Below are 23,673 nucleotides of genomic sequence, written 5' to 3' on the forward strand. Positions count from 1 at the left end.
CTCGTTCTCATGTCACCCTGCAGTCGCCTATATCGTCGGCGCTAGGTAGGGTTGTGCAAAGCTTAATTGCTCCCGCCCATAATTAACGACTGAAAATGGGCTGTTTTACCGCGAAATACCAAATTACGGGCTGTATTCGGTATTTCACAGATTATCTGATAACCCTACAAAACACCCCCCACGAGGCCTGAGCATAACACAGAAAGCTTCGATCGATTCTTCTTGTCTTCCTGTCTCGTCCGTCTTGCTCGGTCTGTTTTCCATTCATCACGCAGATTGAGAAACAATATGGCACGCCTGTCGCTCAGTCTACTCTTCGGCCTCATCGCCGTCCTGTTCACTACATACTGCCAGGCCAAAACAGTTACCTACGACTTCAATCTGACTTGGGTCACTGCCAATCCAGATGGCCTGGCAGACCGCAAAGTCGTTGGTATCAATGGTCAATGGCCGCTGCCCGTGATTGAGGTAGACAAGGGCGACCGTCTCGTGGTCAATATGCATAATGGACTGGGAGATAAGCGTGCTTCTATCCATTTCCACGGCATGTATCAGACCAACACGACAGACATGGATGGTCCTTCGATGGTTACTCAATGCCCTGTTGTTCCTGGGAGCTCAATCACCTATGATTTCACGGTCAATCAGAATGGGACGTACTGGTATCATTGCCATACAGACTATTGCTATCCTGATGGGTATCGACAGGCGCTGATTGTCCATGATAACGAGTCCTATTTCCACGACCTATATGATGAGGAATTCACTGTCACGCTGAGTGATTGGTATCATGAACTGGTTGAGGATATTGCTCCCGGCTTCATCTCATTGTCCAATCCGACTGGAGCGGAACCCGTCCCGGACTCGTTCCTCTTCAATGATACAATGAATACCAATATTTCCGTCCAGCCAGGAAAGACATACTTGATGCGACTGATTAACATCGGCGCGTTTGTCAGCCAGTACTTTTATATTGAAGACCACACCTTTCGCATTGTGGAAATTGATGGGGTATACACGGAGCCTACCGAGGCCAGCATGCTCTATATTTCAACAGCACAGCGGTATTCTATCCTCTTCACGGCTAAGAATAGTACCGACAAGAACTACCCTATCGTGACCGTTGCCGACTCGGTGCTCCTGGATAAGATTTCACCCAATCTCCAGCTTAACAATACCAACTGGCTGCAATATAATCCCAGCGCTGAACATCCCCAGGCTGTCATGAAAGTGGACATTGCCTCCGATCTCAACCCCTTTGACGACATGACCCTCATTCCGTACGACAAGATGGAGCTCCTTCAAAACCCAGACCACAGACTAGAGCTGACAGCGCTCATGGACAACCTCGACGATGGCGCTGGCTATGCCTTCTTCAATGAAATCTCCTACACCAAACCCAAAGTCCCTACCCTCTACACCGTCATGTCCTCGGGCTCTCTTGCCACCAACCCCACCGTCTATGGCGAGTACACCCACCCTGTGGTACTGGAGGAGAACCAAGTGGTCGAGATCGTCCTCAACAACGGTGATACTGGCTCCCATCCATTCCACCTGCACGGACACAACTTCCAGCTCGTCGATCGCTTCCCCAGCTACGGACCTCACTTCTACGACTACGCTGACGGCGATCCCGTGGTCTACAATGCATCCAACCACTCTTCCTTCCCAACTTATCCTGCTCGCCGGGATACATTCGTACTACCCCCACAGGGGTACTTCGTCATTCGATTCCGCGCCAACAACCCAGGTGTGTGGTTATTCCACTGCCACATCGACTGGCACCTGGTGCAAGGTCTAGCAATGACCTTTGTCGAGGCACCGCTGCAGATCCAAGAGCGGGTTTCAATCCCACAGCAGCACTACGATGTATGCGAAGCGGCCGGGATGCCATTCGAAGGGAACGCGGCAGCCAACACGGCAGACTTCCTCGATTTAACGGGACAAAATAAACAGTTGCCCTGGCTCCCGGACGGGTTCGAGGCGCGGGGGATCGTCGCGTTAGCCTTTTCTGCGGTGAGCGCAATCTTAGGAATGGGGTTCATCTCCGTCTACGGTATGTCGGGACTGAAGAAGGACAGAGAGGGAGAGGGGGAGACTGGGGGAGTTGCTCAAAATGAGTGAATGACCAGATAATTTGTACATACCTCCAATAGTAGCTGTCTTTGATCAACAAATTTGATTACTTGTAAATAACTCAAGTCCTGGTCATCTATAACAAAATCTAGATATCGGATGCTAATCCTTTATGTTTTTCAATATAAACTATCCATAGTAGTTTTACTGTAAGAGTAGCTGTGATGACCGAAAGGCTAACATTACCAGGCGTGTTACTTTATATAAAACAACCTGCTTGGGTCATCCAATTAGCTGGTGCCATAGTCTAGTCGTTAGGACATCAGGTTTTGACTTGCTCGTTTCCTGAGAATTCCGTCCCGGATGACACCTTTTTCTTTTCTTTTTTGTGCTGCCCCCATTCTCTTCTTTTGTTTTACTTGACAGCTCTAATGACGAGCTGCAGATAATTCTATTATACTCTATTTCTCATATTGTCATTGGCTAGAAACTGTATTATCTCTTTGTTATAATCAGATAGAATATCTTCAACGCTGACTGCAGTAGTCAATTAGTCCAAAATAACCGATACATTCTTTTACTACCACGCTTTCCAGGCACACACCTTGTGATAAATATTCATCCATGCAATCCAGCATACATAGCAATCATCATGCCGAAAGTGGCATAATACTCGATATACATGAAAAATCTGTCACCCACTCAGTTAGACTTTCGTAGACAACATTGTGGCGTTACCACCCGTACTTTTCATGATGATCAATTACACAGATACCGAGATTGATAACACAATACATGGCGGTACAGTACTAGCGGTACTTAAAGCGTATCTAACCGCTATCAATCTGATAAATAAATCATCCTGAAACCTGACCGGCAGGGTGTCTTTCATTTGTTTAATTTACATGGATGGTTGATGTAGAATACTACCTTTCCAGCCTCCTGTCTCATATTATCATACGTGTAGCTGGCTTCTGGGCTAGAGTTGTCGTGCTCGTACGTGGGGTAATACCTAGAGGAGAAGCAGCACCGTGTATAACTTCATCTTTCGTCTCGTCAAAGCTTGTGCCAGCTTAGCTCTCTTTTACACGGAAGGCTCGCTGACACAATCAGTACCATGGATTCATGGAAATAGGACGAACGTTTTTCAGCAAGCCACTGCGCACATCCCAATAACTATCGTCTATCAGCCAAAAAAAAAAAAAAAAAGTTTCACCAAGAGCAGCGTAGATAATAATTTGCAATACGAATATGACCCCATACTTGGGGATTGGATTGAGGCTGTGGAAACTGAAAACCCACTCAGAAAGACAGTGAATAATCATTATCAATCAGTGTCAATCAGGGTTTTCTCATTTGCGATCCACTTTGTCCCCTTGCCAATGCAGATGGTCTTATCAATTGTCCGATATAGGCATGTTGGCACTGGACAGTAACCCTAGTTTGTGTCCATAATCAGTCATGATATTCTCGCACTCTGTTTGACTTGGTGCTTGGCATTGTGGCCGTGAATTATTGACATCGCAAGGGTCCAGAGATGAGAGTAGGGGCCTTTGGATACGTGGATATGAATGAAAATTCAATCAAACTGTCCTATATAACCATATAACCGTACCATCATATAACCACCATTGTGGACTTTTTTGGAATCAAATCAGTTGCTGCTTCCCCCATTATGGACGCCGTTTCGAAGAAGGAAGTAAAGGCTCTCCGGCTAGCTAACAATGTCTGGAGTGACAAGTACTTTGCCATTGCCATCGGGGCGATGATGGTGCTTGCTATTGTCTGTCACTGGGCAACGGTTTTCTACTTCCGTGGCAGATGCAGAGATATTCGCGTGGGCAGACTGTATCAGTAAGAGGAACATCATGATCTCAGCGAGCAAATGGTTAATCTGATGCAGTAAGATTTGCTGTCGCTTGTCGGCCCCAATTCCACTTGTCCGGGTTGCATCGGGCAGGGCTTTGCTGTATACCATATACTGGAGCATCAACCTGATCCTGGCTTTGACCAATGTCGAGTTGGAGAATCCTTCATATGTCGGTGCTTAACCCTAACCTTGACTTGATGGAGACAAATGCTGACTGCCATGGCCGCTGGATAGGTTGCGAAACGGTTTGGCTGGTATGCCATTCTGCCCCTCATCCCTCACGAACATCTAAAACTCACTGAACCACTGGAGAAAGGATCTCTGTAGCCAACATGGTGCTGCTCGTGTTCCTCGCCCTCAGGAACACCCCTTTGGCCCCGTTGTCTGCCACCTCATATGACCAACTCCGACAGCTGCACAAGGTTGCTGGGTACACCTGTATTGTAACCAGCTGGCTGCACGCCATTGTATATCTCTCTTCCTGGTCTGCGCTTGGGAAATTGGATAAAATGCGTGAAACTCCTATGATTGCCGGTGCCGTTGGTGGCACTGCTATGCTCGTCATCGGGGTGTCCACCATTTCTTACATCTACCGCCGTCGTTATGAGGGTGCGTTCCCAACCCCGATTCTTCTTCTTCTCTCCCGCCTGAAGATATACATCTTGCAGTTACTGACTCACTCACTTGTTTCCAGTCTTTTATCTCATCCACATGACAATGTTCATGTTAATCCTAATCGTGATCGGCATGCATCGGCCCAAGTTCTCAACCTCAAGTGTTATTATCATCATCTTCACAGCCTGTATCTGGGGCCTGGACCGTTTGATTCGCCTGGCCAAGATTTTCTGGAACTTCCCTGGCAATCACGCAACGGTCACTGCGCTCCCAAACGGTGGAATCCGTGTCCGCCTGACACGCCGGCTAGCTGCAACGCCCGGATCTCACGCCTTCTTATGGCTACCCGCCATTCGGCTGTTCGAGATGCATCCATTCACCATGGTGTCCGTCGACCCGGCCGAGTTTGTCATTCGTGCACACGATGGCTTTAGTGGGGAACTATATCGCCATGCACAGAATCACAATGGCAATGGGGCCACGCTTCGATGCTCGGTTGATGGCGGATATGGGCAGATCCTTGACTTTGGGGCTTTTGAGAGAGTGGTTCTCGTTGCCGGAGGCAGTGGTATGAGCTTCACCTGTGCTGTTGCTGCTGAATTAATTAGAAAATCTGCTGCAAGTAGAGCCAAAAAGATTGATTTTATCTGGACGGTGAGAGAGAAACAGACTCTATCCTGGTATCAGGAAGAGCTACGCCAACTGCAGGACAACTCCCTGGTGAATCTCATCATCCACGTCACACACTCCTCCATCCCGTCTACAGAGCAGCTTCCTCAAGCCACATCAAGTCTGGAAAAGGAAGTTTTAGCAACAGCCGAGCTAGAGGCAGAGTCTGACCCGGTCCCAAGAGATACTGAAGCAGGGCCCTTGGAAAAGACTACCATCATAGATTATCCTCTCACAATGCACCCCGGTCGCCCAGATATTTATAGTCTGATATCCAGTGCAACATTTGGCACAGACACAAAAGACCGCATCGCTGTTGGTGTCTGTGGCCCGAGTGGTCTGGTGGATTCGACGAGGCAGGCTGTATCGAGGGCCATGGCGGATGGGGCTTTGGTTACATTATACGCAGAGGTAAGTCTGTGCCAAATGCATTTGAGCAAGCAAGATAGCTGACAATCGGTTCCTAGGAGTTTGGGTGGTGAGTAAAGTGATGATGGCCATGTGGAGATAGGAAATGGGGTGCAGGAGTTCCCAGTCACGTGGATAAATATCCATGAAAGATGCGATTTCAAGCAGGTTGGGGCTAGCCTATTCGGGTCTAGTGGCCTGACAAGCTCTTCGGCAGCGGGCCCAGAATCCAAAACACGTGGTGAAGCAAACAATGCAAACGTTGTTGTTATTACATCATGGTCGAGCTGATATGTATTTTGATACCCTCAATTCGATATAATATTTTGGTCTATCTACAGTATTTTTTTTATCACTCTCCAACAGCTAGTTCTGTCTATGAAAAGTAGACCACCATAAATCCAACCCAGCTACCAACCACCCCCAAAGCAGAGTAACTGCTCATGAACATCAACGGCAGGAACTCATAGCGGTCAAGCCCAAAGATCAGCTGGTGTAGCAAAGAGCAGTAGACAATCAGTGGAATTGCCACCGTCAAGTACAGCAAGGAGAATCGATCGAACAAAAAGATTCGAGGTCGCTCTGGGACCGGTGCCACTCGGTCGAAAACAAAGAGAAACAGCACCAACCACAGCACGGTGTAGACGGTTTTGATGGGGAACTCGGCCGCTGTAAAGAGCAATGGGAATAGCGAGACGTGACCCGCCACCGCAAGGGGTCGGAATGCACTGAAGTACCGTCGGTCTTTGAGTGCGATCAGACTGAACGGGATGATTATGAGAAGGATAGCCTTTTCGTGAACGTGCCAACCAAACAAGAAAGAGGCGTATCCGCAAAGGGTGATGGCACCGACAAAGGTTTCCCAGTCAGGTCGGAACCAAAGTTTAACCAATGGAAGCTGGAAATCAATTAGCCTTCGAGACGAACACAAGCTTAAAGACACATACAAGTTGAAATATAAATGTCAATGCAAAGGTGTGTTCTTTGGTGACTTCCGGGAGGATGGCAAAGGAAGTGTCACCGACAAGCCCACGCGTGACACTGCTGAGAGCATCGTGATTGACCCGAAGGCCCAACCGTGGAGCAACTAGGAATCATTAGCTTGAGTTTCCAGGACTGAGAGAATTTCACATACGTGGAATCAGAACACGATCCGTAAAGGAATACATGGCCCAGATATTGGGCGCCCAGTAGGCATGGCACAGACCCCGTGAGAAGGGGAAAAGCCTATCCTTCAGCTGAAAAAGCTGGTTCCAATGGGTAAATGGACCAAAGGCAATACCAAACACACCGAGAACCCCGAGTCCGAGTTTGAAAGCATTTCCGAACCTGGGCCGAAAAACCGACTTGGGATCCAGACAATAGGCCCTCAGTAAGTAAACAAAGTAAGCTAGCGCGAGATAGAGATAGATGTGTTTCAAACAGAGCAAAATCGCGAAAGAAATGCCACTGTACAGAAGGGTCGACTGCTTCCGGGCGAGAACAATTGACAAGATCAGGATGCCGTACAGAAAGCCGTTGTACTGGAAATGAATGTGATCGATAATAAGCAAGCCGGGGGACAGCAAGATCGAGAGACCGGCAATATGCGCAAGGTGCTTATTCTGCTGCGGCACGGAATTGATAAATTTGCTCAGTGCGTAGACCAGGACGAGCTCGGTGAGAATGACCGTTGTCCTCTGAAAGTAGACGGTTTGCCAGGAATCATAGTTCAGGTTGTTGACAACCAACATGGCCGGGTCCGCATAACGTGCTGCCTGCGACATGATCCATTCGAAGGCCGCAAAGAACGGTGGGTAATCGAGGGTCCATTCCGATGTTTTCTAAAGCCATCCAGACTCAGTATCCCTGAACTGCGATATGCGACCGCAACCACCCATACCTCATAGTACCATTCCTTAACCGGTAACGAATTCGTGATTGCGAGCCAATTTCGATGGACCTCAAAGTCGGTAGATTTACTGCGAGCAACGACACACCGTCAGCATGGGCTGCAACCCACAGGGGAGAAGCCAACTTACTAGGCGGGGAAGAGAAGAACCTTGAAAGCGGCGGCGACGATGGCGCATTGTGCCAGAGATGGGTACAGCTCAGCCATTGCAACTATTGCGCATCATGCACCGTCAAAATAAAAGAAAGGGGAAAAAAAGAAGAAAGAAAAGCTAGGGAATGTCGTGGGGCGTGGAGATGAAGAACTGCTCTCTCTGTCCGTTCCTTGGACGAGCGACTTTTGGTCAATCCGGGGGAGGCACGTGACGGCGAGCTTGTCAACAGCAGCAACGAAAGGCCAGTTTGTCCCCTCAGCCACAGCTGGATATACTCGTTTTCGACTCAATTGCAGCACCAGCTCTGGTTTATGGACATGTCGGATGTTGCAGTCCGCCATAATCTTGCTCTCTCTGATTTCAACGTCCATCATTTAGTCGACTTCACCCCGTCTGCTGTGTCCATCGCCAGAGAAGTCCGCTTCTGCGTGATCGCCATTGTGGTTGGGTGGACCACCACGCGCGTTGTCTCTGCGCTGTTGAATCGGAAAACGCCTGATCGCTGAGGTTTTCTCTAGCTGTGCTGGAGACTGGTTTATTTGTGTTGTTTTTCTGTATTGTTTTTCTGTATTGTTTTTCTACGTCATTGCGACTTCCTTGGAGATAACGAGACCTGGACTCTACGGCATCATGAAGATCCCGGCTTCCTTTTCGCTCTTTATCGCTGCTGCTACAGCTCAGTCAGTGATTGAGAGCTCAAGTTTCGGCTATGGTCAAACGTAATACAGGTCTTTTTACATTTCGAGCTTCTCGTTTGCTAACATCCCATCAGTTTGTCATTGAACACAGACGGCATCCCTGGGTGGCAAGTAGGAGGAGTAGGAGCTGCTCCTCAGATTGTATGTTCTTCCCAGCATTTTATACTGCATGTTGCTTATGATGCTGACTTGGGTTAGTTTTCGGATAAAATCATTCTGACTCCGCCCTATCCTGGCAACACCAGGGGCTTTGCCTGGTCAGAGAATCCGTAAGTCTTCCTGTTTCCTAATTTGTTGAGCAAGTATTGAACACTGTCATGTAGTGTTTCCGAGTCGGAGTGGACTGCGGAATTTCAATTCAGAGCCACTGGTCCTGAGAGAGCCGGGGGCAACCTTCAACTGTGGTATACCAAGGAAGACCACCACAAAATCGGCACTTCCAGTATCTACACTGTTGGCCAATTCGATGGATTTGCGCTCGTTGTGGACACCCACGGCGGAAGGGTACGTGAAACCTCGATCGAGCTGTGTAACCCGTTTAACTGACTCGGATTCTAGGGTGGTAGCGTCCGAGGGTTCCTCAATGATGGCACAAAGGATTACCAAAGCCACGGCGATGTTGACAGTCTGGCTTTTGGACACTGCGACTACTCGTACCGTAACCTTGGCCGCCCTTCTGTTGTTCGGATCAAGCAGACGAACTCGATCTTCGAGGTGACCGTCGACGATAAGCTTTGCTTCTCCTCGCCCAAGGTAAGTTATATGCTCATGGCCGATCCTCCTCTAATCTAACAGCTATGCAGGTCGCTCTCCCTGCTGGAAACTCTTTTGGTGTGACAGCAGCAACCCCTGAGAACCCGGACTCTTTTGAGGTCTTCAACTTCATTCTGCGAACCAGCTCGCCTGGAAGCGTTCCGGTTCAGCAAGGCGGTAGCAACCAACAACCGATCGTCAACCAGAACACGAACAATGTGCCACAAGGACAAGGCCGCCCTGCTTCCGATTCCAGAACAATGGAGCAGTATGTGGATCTCACCAGCCGTATCCAGCTCATCAGCCAAGCCACCAACAACATCATCCGGGAGATCGGAAACCAAGGCACCAAGAGCGAAAACCGTCAAGCCGAGCTCATTCAGAAATTGGCCAGTAAGGACCAAGTGGCTGCCCTTGATGCACGACTGCAGCGCATCGAGCAAGTTTTGCAGCGCGTTCAGCGTGATATAGAAGGCAATGACTACCGTGACCGCCTTTCTCAGCTCCATGATACTCTGAAGTCGTCTCATCTTACTTTGACCGAAAGCCTTCAAAGCTCGATTCTTGGCAGTAAGTGTTCCCCAGCAGCGTCACCCGCTACACCCTTGATCATAATCTGACATTAAACAGCAATCGCTTCCTCGTCGCCACGCATGGGCTTCTTCATCTTCTGCATCATCGCCTTCCAGCTCCTTCTCGCTGGTTCCTACGTTCTCTACAAACGTCGACGCGCAAACATGCCCAAGAAGTTCCTTTAAACTTCACCTGTTTGGCTTTTCTGCCTGCCTTCTCAATTTAGGACCATGATTTACGATGTTACTGATTCTGCCTTGGTTTCATCATCTTCACTCAGCAAATCTCGCAATCTGTCTCTCTACACTTTCGGGTTTGGGTGGGTAACCTTTCATCCTGGTATCTGTATCATGAACGAAACACTAGAATAATGATCTCCTTCATCTACCGTGTACTGCATTTAGCTTGAATATATACGTCCAAGACCACAATTCCGACTTCGATTGCATATAATTCGCTGGCCTCTACAGGCGGAAATAAACTACAATAGATACGATGTAGACAATAAATCAAAAGCAGGCTCGATTTCATGAGTAGTATATCTTTCATGCTCAAGACAGCATCTAATGGCTGTAAGAAGGCATCAACGCCATATGCTATGCACACACACACAATAAAGACAAGAAAAACTCCTTTCCATCTTTCCACACCGAAAAAAGGAACAAAAGTTTCGTTTTCATCTTTTTTTTTTTTTTCCTTTGTTTTTTTGTCTTCCTTGATCATGCCCAGGTCCAAATTTACATCCCATAATAAAACACGAGTTCTGCACCCGGAAACCGGGTTAGCAGAGAGGAAACCAAAAGCGAATAGTGTGAACATAGGTAGGGTAGGTAGTGTTACACGGGTTCGTTTCCCCGGGGTGGTCACAGAAAAAAATTCGTTTCACTTAGTAAAAAGAAAAAGAAAAAAATCGCCATATCCCAGTTGAAATGCAAGATGACAACTATGATCCGCTAAAAATGAGTCGCCGTCCGTCGTAACCCAAACAGAAAACAGAAAGGAAAAAAAAAGACAAAAGAAAAGAAAAGAAAAAGAAACGAAGTCGGAAAGACATTCGTTATATTCAAATGCACAAAACGCCGGGAGCGATTAAAAATACGTTTTATTATGTGCTTGCTTGCTTGTTAGCTCCTCGGTTGTTTCATGCGTATCCGTACGCTGAACTCTCAATCTTGAGAGTATAGCTATGGATTAAGATTGAGAGTTCAGCGTACGGATACGCTGCTCGATGAGGTCTTGTAGCGTCCGTAGCGACGCTATCTCCGTCTCGGCTTTGGGGATGTTATTGGGGGCATTAGCTTTCAGCTGGTCGATGAGAAGGTTGATTTTGCCATTGTCAATCCCCGTGTTAGGCCGAGTGGCTTGGGCGAAAGAAAGGAGGTTTGCAGCCGCTTCTCGCTCGGCGACGGTTCGTGAATTCAACACCGCGGCTGTCGTGTCCTCTGCTGGGAAGTCTGGCGTCTGGGAGGAATAGAATTCGTGCGCCTTCGAGGTGAGGTCGTCGATGCGGGATTTGGCATAATCGAAATACTTTGAGGCCGCCGCTTTCTTTGTTGCAACCTCTTCGTTTTCCCTGTTCAAATAGTCAGGTAAGATCAAACACACAAATTCCAAGGGTAGGTAAACTGACCGTCTGACACGCTCAATAAAATCAAGTTTGACACCCTTTTCAGAAACACGATACATGATGCCCTCTTCTTCCTGGTCTTCAATTCGCTCGGACTCTTCCTCATCCGGCAATATCTCGATGTCAATCATTCGAGGGCGCTTAGGGCGACGAATCCGCCGGACTGTATCGTACCCTTCTTCATCTTTCGTAACGTAAAGCAAGTCATGGTAGACATGGTTGGGACACATCCAGTTGTGATGCGTCCTATCGCTTCCTGCCCTTTGGTTGGGAGGATTTGCCAAAGGAGGGTCGACACAATCCATATGAAAGGCACAGGGACAGTAATCGCATTGAATGATCGGTCGACGTCCGTTGCTGGTGCGTCCGCAGCCATAACAAAAGATAAGCTTGCCTTTTCCATCGACGGTCCTGAGAAGCTGAGGGTCGTCATAACGGCCAGTTAATTTTACTCGTCCCCCGCGTGTGGTGGTTCTAGGCAACGGTGCGGTCTCTTCGTATTTGCCACCTTCGCCTGTCTTTACGCCTGTGAAATAGTCCCGAAGGCGGGCTGGTAACGCAAAGTCTTTCGCGCCGACATTGTCGAGTGCACCCAGGAGAGTACGCATAGGTCTGGAGCACGAGCACTTCGGACAATACCATTCCCCTTCTGGAGGGTTCGCGGGGTCCAATGGTGGGTTGAGACAAGAGAAATGGAAGGAATTGACACAGCCGTCGCAGCACAGCAACTGTCCACTGCGGGTGCAATTCCGGCAAAAATCATTGTTTTCGAGAGTTTCGTCATCACTAGCATATGTCAGTCTGTATTCAACAATAATATTGTAAACATAACGCGGGAGGGTGACTTACGCAAAGGTAGGTGTCAGGCGCCGGTTGCCCTCAGCATCGCTGCTATCCGGACTGCCCGACCTTCCCATGCCATTAAGCTCGGCTTCTCCTTGAGAGCGGTTGTTCGCATTTGGCGCCGGTGATGCAGCATTGGAAGGAGAGTTTGAACCCAGGGAAGAACGAAGCTTGCTTTCATGGGCGACAATCTTGGGAAGAGATTTCTGTAGTCGACTCCGTTTGTTTGTGATAGCCAGGTCTGAAAATGCAGGGTCTTCTTCTAAAGCGCGCTTTCGGTTGTTAATAGCGTCGTTGGATGATGGGAATGCCGAACGTGGGGCTTCTTTCTCCTTGCCCTTGGCCTTGGTTTGTTTTCCCTTGGCACGCGAACGAGAATTTCCTGCTCCGGGTGCCATTCCTGGGGCAAAGGTCTCAGCATCAAGGGATTTGGCAGACGACAATGACGAAACGCTGCTAGCAGACCGGGTGCGGGCCATGAGCGGCGGCTCAGGGGCAGCTGTGGATTGGTTCTCTTCCGCCCGCACATCCCTCCAAGCAGCGCGCATCATGTTATGAAACGCGGACATTTCTTCTTTTGAAGGGTCGTCTCCAAGCATTCCGTCAAGAACAGATAGCACAAACGGATCCCTATTGCAATCACCCCACATGCGTAGGAGCCCGCGAACGACTGGGTTATTTCCAGTAAGAGTGGCAAGGCGGAAGGCCTGCTCAACTGCCGTCTTGAGCTTTTCCATGTCAAACTCATTCGAATCGGGGATCGGAATCGCAGCGAGAGCCGAAAAATCCACCTCTTTTGATTCGTCCAACAGAAGAGCCTCGAGAGCTTTATCTTCTTCTGACATTTCGGGAACTTCTTCTTCTGTAGCTTCTTCATCTTCGGGCACTTGTTCTTCGGCCGGTGTCTCCGGAGTCTGCTTCCCATTCTCTTTGTCCCCATTCAGTATGGTCTGTTCCGGCTCCTTCTTTGCAGGAATGTTCTGAGGCGTAGGTTTCTGAGGTACCAATCCTACCTTGCGTAGGTCTGCAGCAGATGGCAATGCTCCGAGAGGGCGCATGGTAGAAAGTATAGGGTTCGCGTCACTGGAAACAGCTGACCACGGCGTGTCTGCGTAGCTTGGAGCCGGGGTCCTCACGGGAGGTTCAGCCCACTCCGAGGGTTGTCCGTACATTTGTACATCATCGGCGACATCTCCGGTTCCAGCAGGAGGCTGCTGCGACTGCAGCTGTTCGAGAGACGGTGTATCTTGGGGAGGATCCGTGGCAACACGAGTATTGCGGCCTGTCCGCCGGCGTTTTCGATCCCTCGTAGATTCAGTAAAGGAAGACGCGGTACTAGGGCCGGCTTGCGCCTCAACCGGCGTTGAAGGGCGCGAATTGTTCGAGCGAGCATGCGACGACGAACGGAGTTTGGGAGCCATCGCGCTATCGAGGCAGGGCTTCGGCGATGGCAACGCTGTGAAATGCAATGTTAGCTCACGGAACAAGTAATTGCTTCTAAACGGAGAATAATAAAAACCCACTAATTAAAAAAAAATCCCAAGGCAAACAGCGAGCGTACCCGGCGTTGCTGCAGGGAGTCGTGGCCAGCCCGCGCGCTGTCTGCGGGTTGATGGAAGAGAAAGATTGCGGAGTTTGGAAGACGGGAGTTTTCGAGGTCCGAATCACTTCCCAGGGGGTCAGTACGCGGAGGTGCCAACCACAAACGTGTGCACCTGAGTAGTAGACTTGAAGGGTTAGTTTTTTGAAAATTGAATATTCTGAATTGAATGGATTTTTTTGTTTTGGTTTTCTTTTGTTGGAGCCTGGTCTTACCTAGTGATGTCTTTCAACGGTAATAGGTGCTCCGGAGATTGCGAAAGGGAGAGGTAACAGCTTCTCACAGGCAATGTCGTGCAAGAAGATCAATAGCTCCAAGTAAGACAAGGAGATAATATTTGAGACTTTGAGATCTCAGAATAAGACTTGCTAAGCTGTAACTTTGAAGATAAACTGTCTTTGATCAGCAAGAGGACCGGTGGCCAAGACAAGATACTGGGACTCGAATAATGACAAAAGTAACAAAGAAAGAGAGATCCCGAGAAAAAGACAAGTTCCACGTAGTTCTCAACAGAAAATAACAGGCCAACGGAAGATCTACCCCAGTGCTGGCCCAAGATGACACCTGGGACAGCTGACAGGTAGAGGAGGGAGATGCACTGACGACTCTCGTAAAGCCCAAAGACAAACTCACCAGGGATAAGGCAGTAGCCAAGATGGTTGAAGTAGCAATAGTTCGCAGTTGGTAAAGCAAGTTGCACTGCTTATCTCTTGGATAGACGACAAGATATACGGTTTGCGAAGAGGCTTTCAACAGAGCAGTTAGAAAAGGATCCAGTTTAAGATTAAGCAGAAGAAAGATAAATGCCAGAAGGCTTTGAAACGGGCTTTTTCTTGTCTTTTGAGTCAAAAGCAAGATAGAACGAAGGCAGTTGAAGCGTATGTGGGAAGATAGAAAAGACGTGGTGGGTGGGAGAAGAGAAGAAGTCGAAGGAGAAAGGAGGAAGAGAAAAGAAGAAGAGGCTGGGGCTGAGGAACACAGAGACAGAGTGAAGGCGACATTCACTGAAAGGAAGAAAGAAATTTTTTTTCAAAAGGTATTACAGATTATGCCTGGGGCCTTGAGTGAATGCAGCAGAGGCGAAGGCACGAGTCCATTCGCGATGGCCAGTATCAAGCAGGTGAGGGAGGGGTGTGCCTGAGGAAGATGGCAAAGGGCCAAAATGAAAGACTCGAGTGAAATGGGCCACCAGACTGATGGATTCCACGAAATATCTTCAGATAGACACAGAAGAAGTAACAGTAGCAATCTCAATCTCCCTACTGGAGTGGTGGTGGGTTTGGCTGAGTGCAGAGGGAAAAGGTCTGCTCCAGGGAGACCCGGAGTCCAAATATCCGGGATCAAAGGGAAATATACAGAAAATAAAGACAATGAAGGATTTGGAAATAGAGTCGGATACTTACTTTTGCAAAGATCGCGTAGAATGTCTCGGAGGACGAAAAGCAAAGGGGGGGTCGAATGAGGTTGGGGAGTTGAAAAGATCTCAAGGCTTCGAGCTGGTCGATGGAAAGACTCAGCTTGTGGCCTAACCCACTGCCACCACTTCCACGGCGGCAAAACTCCACGACAGATACAGATTCGATTTTCTGGATTAGATATTCTTTAATCTACGGGAAAAGGTCTAATCATTGCATCTATACGCCTTACTCTACTCGGCTGAAGACTTGTTGTCCCTGACGATATACAGGAGTCTTGAAAACACCAGATACTCCCTCCCTCGTAAGAAAATTACGCTAAATATATCACATACTCCCAAATAAGCCGGTAGACATAGGAAACGGGTTGGAAAAATAGAATGCAGGTGGTGGTGGGTGTTGGATGTGTTGAAACCAGCCCAACAACTCAACCTCAAGATTTCAGGATAAGACAGAACCAGGATACTTCGCATGGAGAATAGTACAATTGGCCTGAATGCTTCGTGATAATAATGCGTGCAAGAACATGCATGGGCTTCATACGAACCCAGCACCAGACAAGAGCAATGGTGCGATACAAGACTTCATAAGATCCAAGACTTCAGGGGTCGTGAAGCTGAATCGTCTCGAAGCATAGTTCGTGGTAGAAATGCAGAATTCCTGCAAGAGAAAGAAAGTTCGACAGAATTTTTTATATTCAGCTCATACACTGTTATTTTTTCTGGCTAATTAAGTGACACGAAATTCCAAAGCGGAGCTCTGTGGGATAGCAATGAATCCCACATTGCTCCCCAAAGATTGATATCTACTGGACCAGACAGTACCTGATGAAGATGCTCCAGGCCTTTTATATCAACTTCTCCTTCCTTGTTCTGGGGCGCTGACAGGTTTCGCTGGGTCACTGCCTTCCCCCTATTGTTCTTGTCCAGGTCGGCAAAAGAAGAGCATTTTTTTCTGTTTTGAGAACATATAGCAGATGGGAGAAAGACGATTCTTGTATAAATAGCGTCTACTCATGTTTAAGCCTCAGTGGTGGTCTTCTTCTTCTTCTTGTTCTTGTTAGCCTTGGAGCCAGTCGACTTGGCCAAAGGGCGCTCAAGAATCTTCAGGATCTCCTCATCCTCGATCTTCTTGTCGGTCTGGAACTGCGACAAGTCGGGGGTGACGGGAGCAGCGAGCTTCGTGATACCGTTCTTGGTGATGGCTGGATATATTGTTAGCAAGGACAAAAATAGGGCAATACATGAAATCGATCAAGATTCCATGGCTTGAGTAGACAACGGAGAAAACATACCAATGGTAGTCAACAGACGGGAGACCTGAGCATTATCGGCATCACCGGCGGGCTCGTACTGTCTCAAAACACCGTTACGGACACACTCGACCACACCGACCTTGGCGGACTTCTCGTCATCAAGCTGGCGCAAGCTGAAGGGGAATTGACCGAACTTCTTGACGATCTCAGACAGAGTCTGTCTGGAGCTGGGGCGCTTGAGGATGTAGGTGGTGGTTGTACGACGGTGCAGGGTAGCACGGTGGGGCAAGGTCTTGACCTTGCCGGATCCCAGGGAAAGACCCATCTCAACACCCCAGACTTCACCAACCTCGGGAACACCGTCACCCTTGGTGCTGTTGGCGCTGGGAGACAGGATGATCTTCTTCTCACCCTCAATCTCGTTGCGGTTGAACAACCAACTGGTGGTGTCCTCAACGACATTGACGCCGTAGGCCTTGGCGACCTTCTCAACCAGCTGGATGATCTGGGTCTGGGTGGGAGCCTTCTCAGAAGCAGCCTTCTTCTTCTCTTCTTCGGAACCACCAGCCAAGAGACCAGGGGGAACCATGAGTCTCAGCAGAAGCTCGTTGGCGTAGTGAGTAGCATGGATGAGGTCGGCCTCGCGGCCGGTCACAACGTCCTTGGTGGCAGTCGCGGAAGCGACAACGACCATGTCGCAAACAATGGTTCCGAAGCCATCGATCTGGGCACCGAGCTGGATCTTGGCGATCTCACCGACCTTGAGGACGGTTTCGGCCTCTTGTGCGTCCGACACCAACGGGGTGTATGGGGTCACATAGGAGCTGGGAGAGACGGTTGTCGGGTGGGAGATACCTTTTCGCAGGGAGATATGTTAATTGGGGGAAGGCTTCCTGGGAGACCAATGACGGCGGTAATGACGCACCCTTGGCGATCTTCTTGCCCTTGTAGACCTTGGCAATTTCTTCATCGAGCAGCTCGTCACCCTTCTGGCAGATCTCAACGATCTTGGCTCCCTCCACACATAGTGCTAGAGATAACGATTAGATCATGCAATTCCATCTAAAGGGGGAATGAACACACCTGTGACACCCTCGAGGACTTTGTGAGAGATCTGAGCGGCAGTCTTGTACTTGGTCAAGGTGTCGGGGTTGTTGAGGGTGTAGTCTAGAAACAATCGAGAAAAGAAACAATGTATTAGCTACGGAGAAAGACAAAGCTAGTATAATTCTGAGCCGAAGCAGTTTTTTCTCGTTTTTGAGGCTTGTCCTCGGTCAACAGAGCTCTGAGCTGCCAACCGAGCGCCATGACGATAGAACGAAGTAGGCCGCAAACCCACAAACGTCAGAGCTTTCAAATTGGAGGGGTGAGAATGGGCAGCAGTCAACATACCAACCTCGGGGGTCTGAGCCTGAGTCTCAGCCATTGTGAAGAAATAAGGATGATCGCTCGCACCAGCAGCGAGTGATACTAGTTAATTAAAGATGGAGAAACAAAGAGGTCAAAAAGGAAGTCGATTCGGGGAGGAGAAGAAAATGGGCTCTTGAATTCGAGCTGGAGCAAGTCGTGTGCTTTTGGCGGGGTTTTTTTGGGTGGGGGTGCATATTGGTATTACGGTATCTTACGCGCAGGGTGGAGGTAGGGCTGGCGGTCCCGGCACTACATCATCGTATTGCGTGTATTGGGATTTCAGCAGTGACGTCGTTCTGCTTTGTGGTTGATTCTGGATCTGGACTGGTTTATTCTAGTGTGTTGCGGTATAAGTGGCTGGTTGGAATAGAATCATTTTGATCGAGATGATATATAGAAAATATTATATATATCATATTGTAAATGTTTCTACTGCCTGAGTGTGCATCTTGGTGGCTGATATATAATGGTTGACATCAGCATTGATGGCATCAACAACATCATAGATTTCAGATTTCCACTCATTCTCCATATAGAACCAGTTCATGCCATTTAAAAAATGTCCAGAGTAATTTTAATAAGTCATACGACCAACCAGTGAGGAGATGCTGTCCAATCACATGCCATGTATTGGCTTCTCCTCATCTGCGTCGTATTCCACATGGCCGGTGGTTCTTCATGCTTACAATGCATCAACACTCATCGCACTTCGTACATATCCTTAGCTGTCTACATAATGAAGTCGACTTCAGAGCTGCCCATCCGTATCCTGACCCATAACATTCGATATGCGACCTCATCGCCGTTTAAAGGAGAACTGCCATGGGAAGATCGCAGGCAACACCTCATCAATGAGCTGCAGTACAATACGCGAAACCAAGATGCCTTCATCTGCCTACAGGAGGCTCTTCATCCTCAGCTTCTTGACGTCCTCTCTGGACTAAACCACACTACCATCACGAAAAATCCACCCTGGGAATATATTGGAGTTGGTAGGGATGATGGCAAAGAGGCCGGCGAATACTCTCCTATATTATACCGTCCTTCAGTTTGGCAGCTTGGACACTGGGAAACCGTCTGGCTATCGGAAACGCCCCAAGTGCCCTCCAAGAGCTGGGATGCTTCATCGATTCGCATCGTCACCATTGGTGTGTTCACTCACCGTGCCAGCCACCAAACTATCCTTGCAATGAACACCCACCTGGACGATCAAGGATCCCATTCCCGACTCCAAGCTGCACACATCATTCTCAAGAAGATCCACGACTACAAGACGGGTGAACTGGGAGATCACATTGCAGGTATCTTCCTTGCTGGGGATTTGAACAGCGAAGTGACCCAAGAAGCGTATATGGCCTTGACGACACCTGAATCACCCCTGGTCGACGCGGGGGAACTGGTGAGCCCAAAGGAGCATTATGGCAACCAGATCACGTATACCGGGTTTGGGTATGAGGAAGAACCCCCTTCACGCATTGACTACATTTTCCTAGGCCCTGGGCGCAACAAGGTTCTTGCCAGCGGCACTCAGCCATGGAAGGTCGAAGGGTATGCAGTGCTGGCGAATCGGTTTGACGACGGAGTGCTCAACTCGGACCATCGAGCGGTCATCACGGATGTTGCGTTAGTAAACTAGATAGCTTTGATCAGTTTCGAGTCAGTATATAGGGAGAATGTTGATCTTCTGATGCTGCGATGCTGTGTTGGACATCAGCGTTGGTGGAGGAAATCGGAATGATCGCGGTATGCCAAGCGCTACCAGTGATACCGATTGGGGTATTAATACGGAGCTAGTGTAATATACCATCCCATAGGAGGAATACACCCAGTCACATGACACCGGGATGGAGGATAGCCACCGGATGTGGAAAGAATACCGTACGAGACAGTACAATATTACACACACCATACGGTAACTTTGGTATGGCATCGCAATCCCACCAGAAGAACAGGAGCAAAAGAAGCATCGCGATGGCTTCAAAAAGACCTCAGAAAGTGTCCCAAAGCAGTCCCGCACTGTCCGGCCTCCGCAGTGCTGCTGGCTTGTCTCTGCCTCCATCCCGACACCTCCCTCTGCTTTCCAGACGGAAACGGACACACACTTGTAACGGCTGTTCGCCTGTGCCCAGCGTTCTTTTCTCTCTTTCTCTCTCGCCTTTCTTTTCTCCTCCCCTTCTTCTCCTCCAGAGGAGATAGAGAAACTCGCCAGACGCAACGCAAAAGGACCACTTTTGATGGTCGATTTGAAACATCTAGGGGGAGAATAGAAACTGATTCCCAGCAGCGAGAGAGAGACAAATTACTCGTCGACCGACTGTCGTTCCCCGGTGCACCGTCAGCTGATTAGCCGCTCTCTTCCGCGTTTCTCCCTTAATCTTTCGACTCGCTGACGCTGTCCGGTTCTCGGCAGATTATTCTGGAGAATAATTAGAGAAATACGGTGATAGACAGCCTGCCTGAGCGTTACTGAGAGCCTCACAGACACTGAGAGAGACCAGTCCGGCTCAGAGACCCATCCAGTCCTTCGTTTTGCCCTGGAACCCTCTCGTTGGCGTCCCCCGATCTTCCTGACCAACGCCTGTCTGCCTGGTCTGTTTCTTATTTTTGTGCTTGTTGGTTTTGGTATGTTTCTTTCTTATGCTATCCTCTTCCTATTATTATTATCGTCGTCATCATGTCGCCCTTTTCCCCTTCCACTCTCCCATCCTCTCCCCTCCCCTCCACTATCCCACTAGCCTCTCATTGACCACGCATCACGCCTCATCGTCGTGGCGGGTTCGCGACACGTGCTTGTTGCGATGCGTGTGTCGCATCTCCCGGTCGCATGCGCTTTCGCGTCCGTCGCAGTACATGTCGTATGTGGACGATGTGGGTGTCATTGAGTTATGACTGACCTGGGTATGTCGTGGTGCTTAGGTCCCCTTAAGGATGCTGTCGTAACCATTTTGGTTGTCATCCTTGTCCGTCGAGTGCCACTCCGAACGCGATTCCCTCCCCGCGAGTGACACCCAACCCTTTTTCCGAAGAAGTAAACCAGTAAAGAAGCAACCTGCCCTGAACCATGCCCTTTCCCGATCCTGCTGGCAGTTCGTTGCATCCGGAGCAGCCCTCTCATGACCCCCAAGCCGACGGTCTTTCTGGCGTCCCGGATGCCAGCGCAGACTACAACGGGGAAGCTTCCGATGCTTTCACGGACCAAGGCGCAAATGCCGGACCGGTGCCAGATGCGATAGCAGAGGGGAAACAGAACGCCAAAGCCGTCCTGGCAGCTTCGGGGGTACCTGTCTCTGCAGAATCTAGCAACGACGCGTCCAATGGCAAGGCGTCGCCCTCTTCCCCGTCGAATGGTGCAAATGGTTCAGCCTCAAGTAGAAAACGATCCCGTGATGGTTCCGTCCTCCGGCCCTCTTCTCCCACTGAAACCTTAGCTGTGCGCGTCCGAGAAACACCTACAGATAAGATCCTGCTGGAGCAATATGTCAACCGGGAGTTTCAACACTCGGCTTTAACCGTATGGCACAACCCAAGCCAAGACTTGCAGCAACAGAAGCGCGCCGAACGAGATTATTTCCTGACTTTGCGACGGGAAAACCATTTGAACCCGGCAGCCCTGTACGGTACTGGATATGAAGGTTTCGGGAACGCGCGAACCGATCTACGAAACCAGCACCCTCAATTATTGTATCCGTCCAACCGACGTCGTCCCGGATCTAGGAAGACCAGAGAACTGCGGATTTCACGCAAAGACCTGAAGACACAAAATGAACAGGTGGAAGACCTAGTACCCATTCGGTTAGATATCGACTGGGAAAAGATAAAGATCCGCGATACATTTACCTGGAACCTCCACGACCGTGTCGTGTCCCCCGATCTGTTCGCCGAGAAGATGGTGGAGGACATGGGCCTCCCCCTCGAAACTTGTATTCCTTTGATACGAATGATTTCGCAAAATATCCAGGAGCAATTATCAGACTACTACCCTCAAATTTTCATGGAAGAAGAGGCTCTCGACCCAGAGCTACCATACAGTGCTTACAAGAACGACGAAATGCGCATTTTGGTCAAGCTGAACATCACCATTGGCCAGCATACGCTGATCGACCAGTTCGAATGGGACATGAATGACCCTACCAATTCGCCCGAAGAGTTTGCGGCGCGCATGACCGATGACCTTTCCCTCTCAGGCGAATTCACAACCGCAATTGCTCACTCAATCCGTGAACAATCGCAACTCTTCACCAAATCTCTCTACATTCTCTCCCATCCATTCGACGGCCGCCCAATTGACGACCCAGATCTCAAAACCTCATTCCTTCCTACACCTCTATTGTCTCCTTTCCGACCATTCCAAGCCGCAAAAGAATTTACACCGTATTTGTACGAATTAAACGAGGCAGAGCTAGAGCGCACAGAAGTGTCCATATCCAGAGAACAACGCCGGCAAAAGCGGTCTGTCAATCGTCGTGGTGGTCCAGCCTTACCGGACCTGAAGGACCGCCAACGGACCATTCGAACAATGCTTGTGTCGTCTGTCATTCCCAACACCGCTTCTTCCGTCGAGGAAAGCAATCTGTTCAAAAGATCTGGCTCGAGTCGGCATAGGCGTTCTGCTGTTGGACAGCGGGATATTGGCGATGAGTCGGACGAGTCGGACAGTGACGACTCGTCAATCACAGGATCCCCAGCAATCGGTCCTAATTTGGCTCAAGGCACTGCACGTACGAGGGGCATGAGAGGGGCCGCAACTGCAGCCCACGCTGCTCTACGAGCCAATCTAGGTCATTCCGCAACCCCCGAACCTCTCCACGAAGGCAGAGTTTCTGCACGACGACGGGACTACAGAGAAGAAAGCATTGAGGAGCCCGAAAAGCTCGTCGTGAAACTCAGGATCTCACCTCACAAATTCCGTCAATACCTAACACATGGACTTCAATCGGCTCTCGCCCTCTCAAAACATACGCCTGGGCCGCAACCATCGCAACGTGGCACTCCTCAGGCCCAGACACCAACATTGAGCTCCATGGCACCACCATCTCACCCTCAACCGCACGTTCGGGTGCCTAGCGCCAGCGCGGCATCGCAGTCACCTGTCCCTCCACAACAGCTTGGTGCCCTCGATGCACCCCACCCCCCTCAACCGGGTGTACCTGGGGTAAGTCTTTCTTTTTTATTGTTCGGAAATATCCGAGAATGATCTAAATGCCGGAAATGAACATTGAGTACTAACAATGTATTATAGCCACCACCCCCAAGCTGGCTTGCCGCAGGCCTTGCGCGTTTAAAGCGGTCATACCCAAACGACTCGTTCGAGGGTGTGATGCGATACACCGCTGTCGACACGGAAACCATGCTACCGGTTGCCAACGCAAACAGCCAGCCCGGGCATAAGCTGAAATACCAATACTTACCTCGGATCCGCTGCCACGATTGCCCCGGCAAGTTGTACACTCCCGGCCCCAACATGACCGTGGACAACTTCGAAGTCCATCTCCGGAACCGACAACACAAAGAGCGCGTGGAGGAAAGACTCTCCAAGAGCGCTGCTGGTGGCGGCAGCGCATCATAGTCCTATGTTATGAGTTAAATGACGGAGTAGTTTTCAATCCTCTCTACTACCTCCCATCTATGTATTCTTTTTTTCCCTCTCTGTTTTCTTGGTTTGGTGTATAGGATTCCATTGTTCGAGCGGATGATGTGTGTTTTTTTTCTTTTTCTTTTTTCTTTTTTCTTTTCTCTCGAGAGACTATTTCCCTTTTACTTCGATTGTGTTCAATACTCTAGTGAGATTGGGTTCTCTCTTTTGGAGGGCGTAAATA

At 49.3% G+C, this 23,673-nt stretch overlaps 10 protein-coding genes across 10 annotated transcripts; 6 read left to right on the top strand and 4 right to left on the bottom strand.

The window, feature by feature from the left end:
• Positions 1 to 288: 288 nt before the first annotated feature.
• Positions 289 to 2,199, top strand: ASPWEDRAFT_153647 (multicopper oxidase; the record flags this gene model as incomplete). The annotated part of the gene is made up of 1 exon (XM_040829646.1): positions 289 to 2,199. The coding sequence occupies one exon, from the start codon at positions 289 to 291 to the stop codon at positions 2,122 to 2,124; it is 1,836 nt and encodes a 611-aa protein (XP_040691284.1). The 3' UTR covers positions 2,125 to 2,199.
• Positions 2,200 to 3,479: 1,280 nt separating this feature from the next.
• On the top strand, positions 3,480 to 4,216 carry ASPWEDRAFT_39336 (uncharacterized protein). Its single transcript, XM_040835075.1, has 2 exons — positions 3,480 to 3,514; positions 3,692 to 4,216. The coding sequence occupies exon 2, from the start codon at positions 3,752 to 3,754 to the stop codon at positions 3,932 to 3,934; it is 183 nt and encodes a 60-aa protein (XP_040691285.1). The 5' UTR covers positions 3,480 to 3,514; positions 3,692 to 3,751; the 3' UTR covers positions 3,935 to 4,216.
• A 62-nt stretch (positions 4,217 to 4,278) lies between these two features.
• On the top strand, positions 4,279 to 5,712 carry ASPWEDRAFT_171079 (ferric reductase family protein; the record flags this gene model as incomplete). Its single annotated transcript, XM_040830720.1, has 3 exons — positions 4,279 to 4,555; positions 4,641 to 5,641; positions 5,698 to 5,712. 3 exons carry the CDS (start codon positions 4,279 to 4,281, stop codon positions 5,710 to 5,712), a joined length of 1,293 nt encoding a protein of 430 aa, XP_040691286.1.
• Positions 5,713 to 5,899: 187 nt separating this feature from the next.
• On the bottom strand, positions 5,900 to 7,865 carry ASPWEDRAFT_461471 (dolichyl-P-Glc:Glc1Man(9)GlcNAc(2)-PP-dolichol alpha-1,3-glucosyltransferase ALG8). Its single transcript, XM_040836703.1, has 5 exons — positions 7,660 to 7,865; positions 7,521 to 7,599; positions 6,774 to 7,461; positions 6,586 to 6,725; positions 5,900 to 6,536 (listed from the first exon to the last, which is right to left on the bottom strand). The coding sequence occupies exons 1-5, from the start codon at positions 7,734 to 7,736 to the stop codon at positions 6,015 to 6,017; spliced, it is 1,506 nt and encodes a 501-aa protein (XP_040691287.1). The 5' UTR covers positions 7,737 to 7,865; the 3' UTR covers positions 5,900 to 6,014.
• Positions 7,866 to 7,949: 84 nt separating this feature from the next.
• ASPWEDRAFT_39338 (putative lectin family integral membrane protein) lies at positions 7,950 to 10,227 on the top strand. Its single transcript, XM_040835076.1, has 7 exons — positions 7,950 to 8,402; positions 8,456 to 8,522; positions 8,580 to 8,650; positions 8,705 to 8,885; positions 8,940 to 9,134; positions 9,185 to 9,704; positions 9,765 to 10,227. The coding sequence occupies exons 1-7, from the start codon at positions 8,314 to 8,316 to the stop codon at positions 9,890 to 9,892; spliced, it is 1,251 nt and encodes a 416-aa protein (XP_040691288.1). The 5' UTR covers positions 7,950 to 8,313; the 3' UTR covers positions 9,893 to 10,227.
• Positions 9,909 to 10,712, bottom strand: ASPWEDRAFT_461557 (uncharacterized protein). The gene has a single exon (XM_040836708.1). The coding sequence runs from the start codon at positions 10,524 to 10,526 to the stop codon at positions 10,092 to 10,094; it is 435 nt and encodes a 144-aa protein (XP_040691289.1). The 5' UTR covers positions 10,527 to 10,712; the 3' UTR covers positions 9,909 to 10,091.
• A 186-nt stretch (positions 10,713 to 10,898) lies between these two features.
• ASPWEDRAFT_50743 (putative PHD finger domain protein) lies at positions 10,899 to 13,598 on the bottom strand (the record flags this gene model as incomplete). The annotated part of the gene is made up of 3 exons (XM_040837487.1): positions 10,899 to 11,280; positions 11,338 to 12,120; positions 12,184 to 13,598. 3 exons carry the CDS (start codon positions 13,596 to 13,598, stop codon positions 10,899 to 10,901), a joined length of 2,580 nt encoding a protein of 859 aa, XP_040691290.1.
• Positions 13,599 to 16,211: 2,613 nt separating this feature from the next.
• On the bottom strand, positions 16,212 to 17,873 carry ASPWEDRAFT_171083 (curved DNA-binding protein (42 kDa protein); the record flags this gene model as incomplete). The annotated part of the gene is made up of 5 exons (XM_040830721.1): positions 16,212 to 16,396; positions 16,487 to 17,302; positions 17,373 to 17,477; positions 17,531 to 17,614; positions 17,840 to 17,873. 5 exons carry the CDS (start codon positions 17,871 to 17,873, stop codon positions 16,212 to 16,214), a joined length of 1,224 nt encoding a protein of 407 aa, XP_040691291.1.
• ASPWEDRAFT_50745 (endonuclease/exonuclease/phosphatase family protein) lies at positions 17,754 to 19,493 on the top strand (the record flags this gene model as incomplete). The annotated part of the gene is made up of 2 exons (XM_040837488.1): positions 17,754 to 17,769; positions 18,610 to 19,493. 2 exons carry the CDS (start codon positions 17,754 to 17,756, stop codon positions 19,491 to 19,493), a joined length of 900 nt encoding a protein of 299 aa, XP_040691292.1.
• Positions 19,494 to 20,918: 1,425 nt separating this feature from the next.
• On the top strand, positions 20,919 to 23,423 carry ASPWEDRAFT_107386 (SWI/SNF chromatin-remodeling complex subunit SNF5; the record flags this gene model as incomplete). Its single annotated transcript, XM_040827884.1, has 2 exons — positions 20,919 to 23,009; positions 23,097 to 23,423. 2 exons carry the CDS (start codon positions 20,919 to 20,921, stop codon positions 23,421 to 23,423), a joined length of 2,418 nt encoding a protein of 805 aa, XP_040691293.1.
• Positions 23,424 to 23,673: the final 250 nt, after the last annotated feature.

Source organism: Aspergillus wentii, assembly GCF_001890725.1.
Source record: "Aspergillus wentii DTO 134E9 unplaced genomic scaffold ASPWEscaffold_3, whole genome shotgun sequence".
Taxonomy (NCBI): domain Eukaryota; kingdom Fungi; phylum Ascomycota; class Eurotiomycetes; order Eurotiales; family Aspergillaceae; genus Aspergillus; species Aspergillus wentii.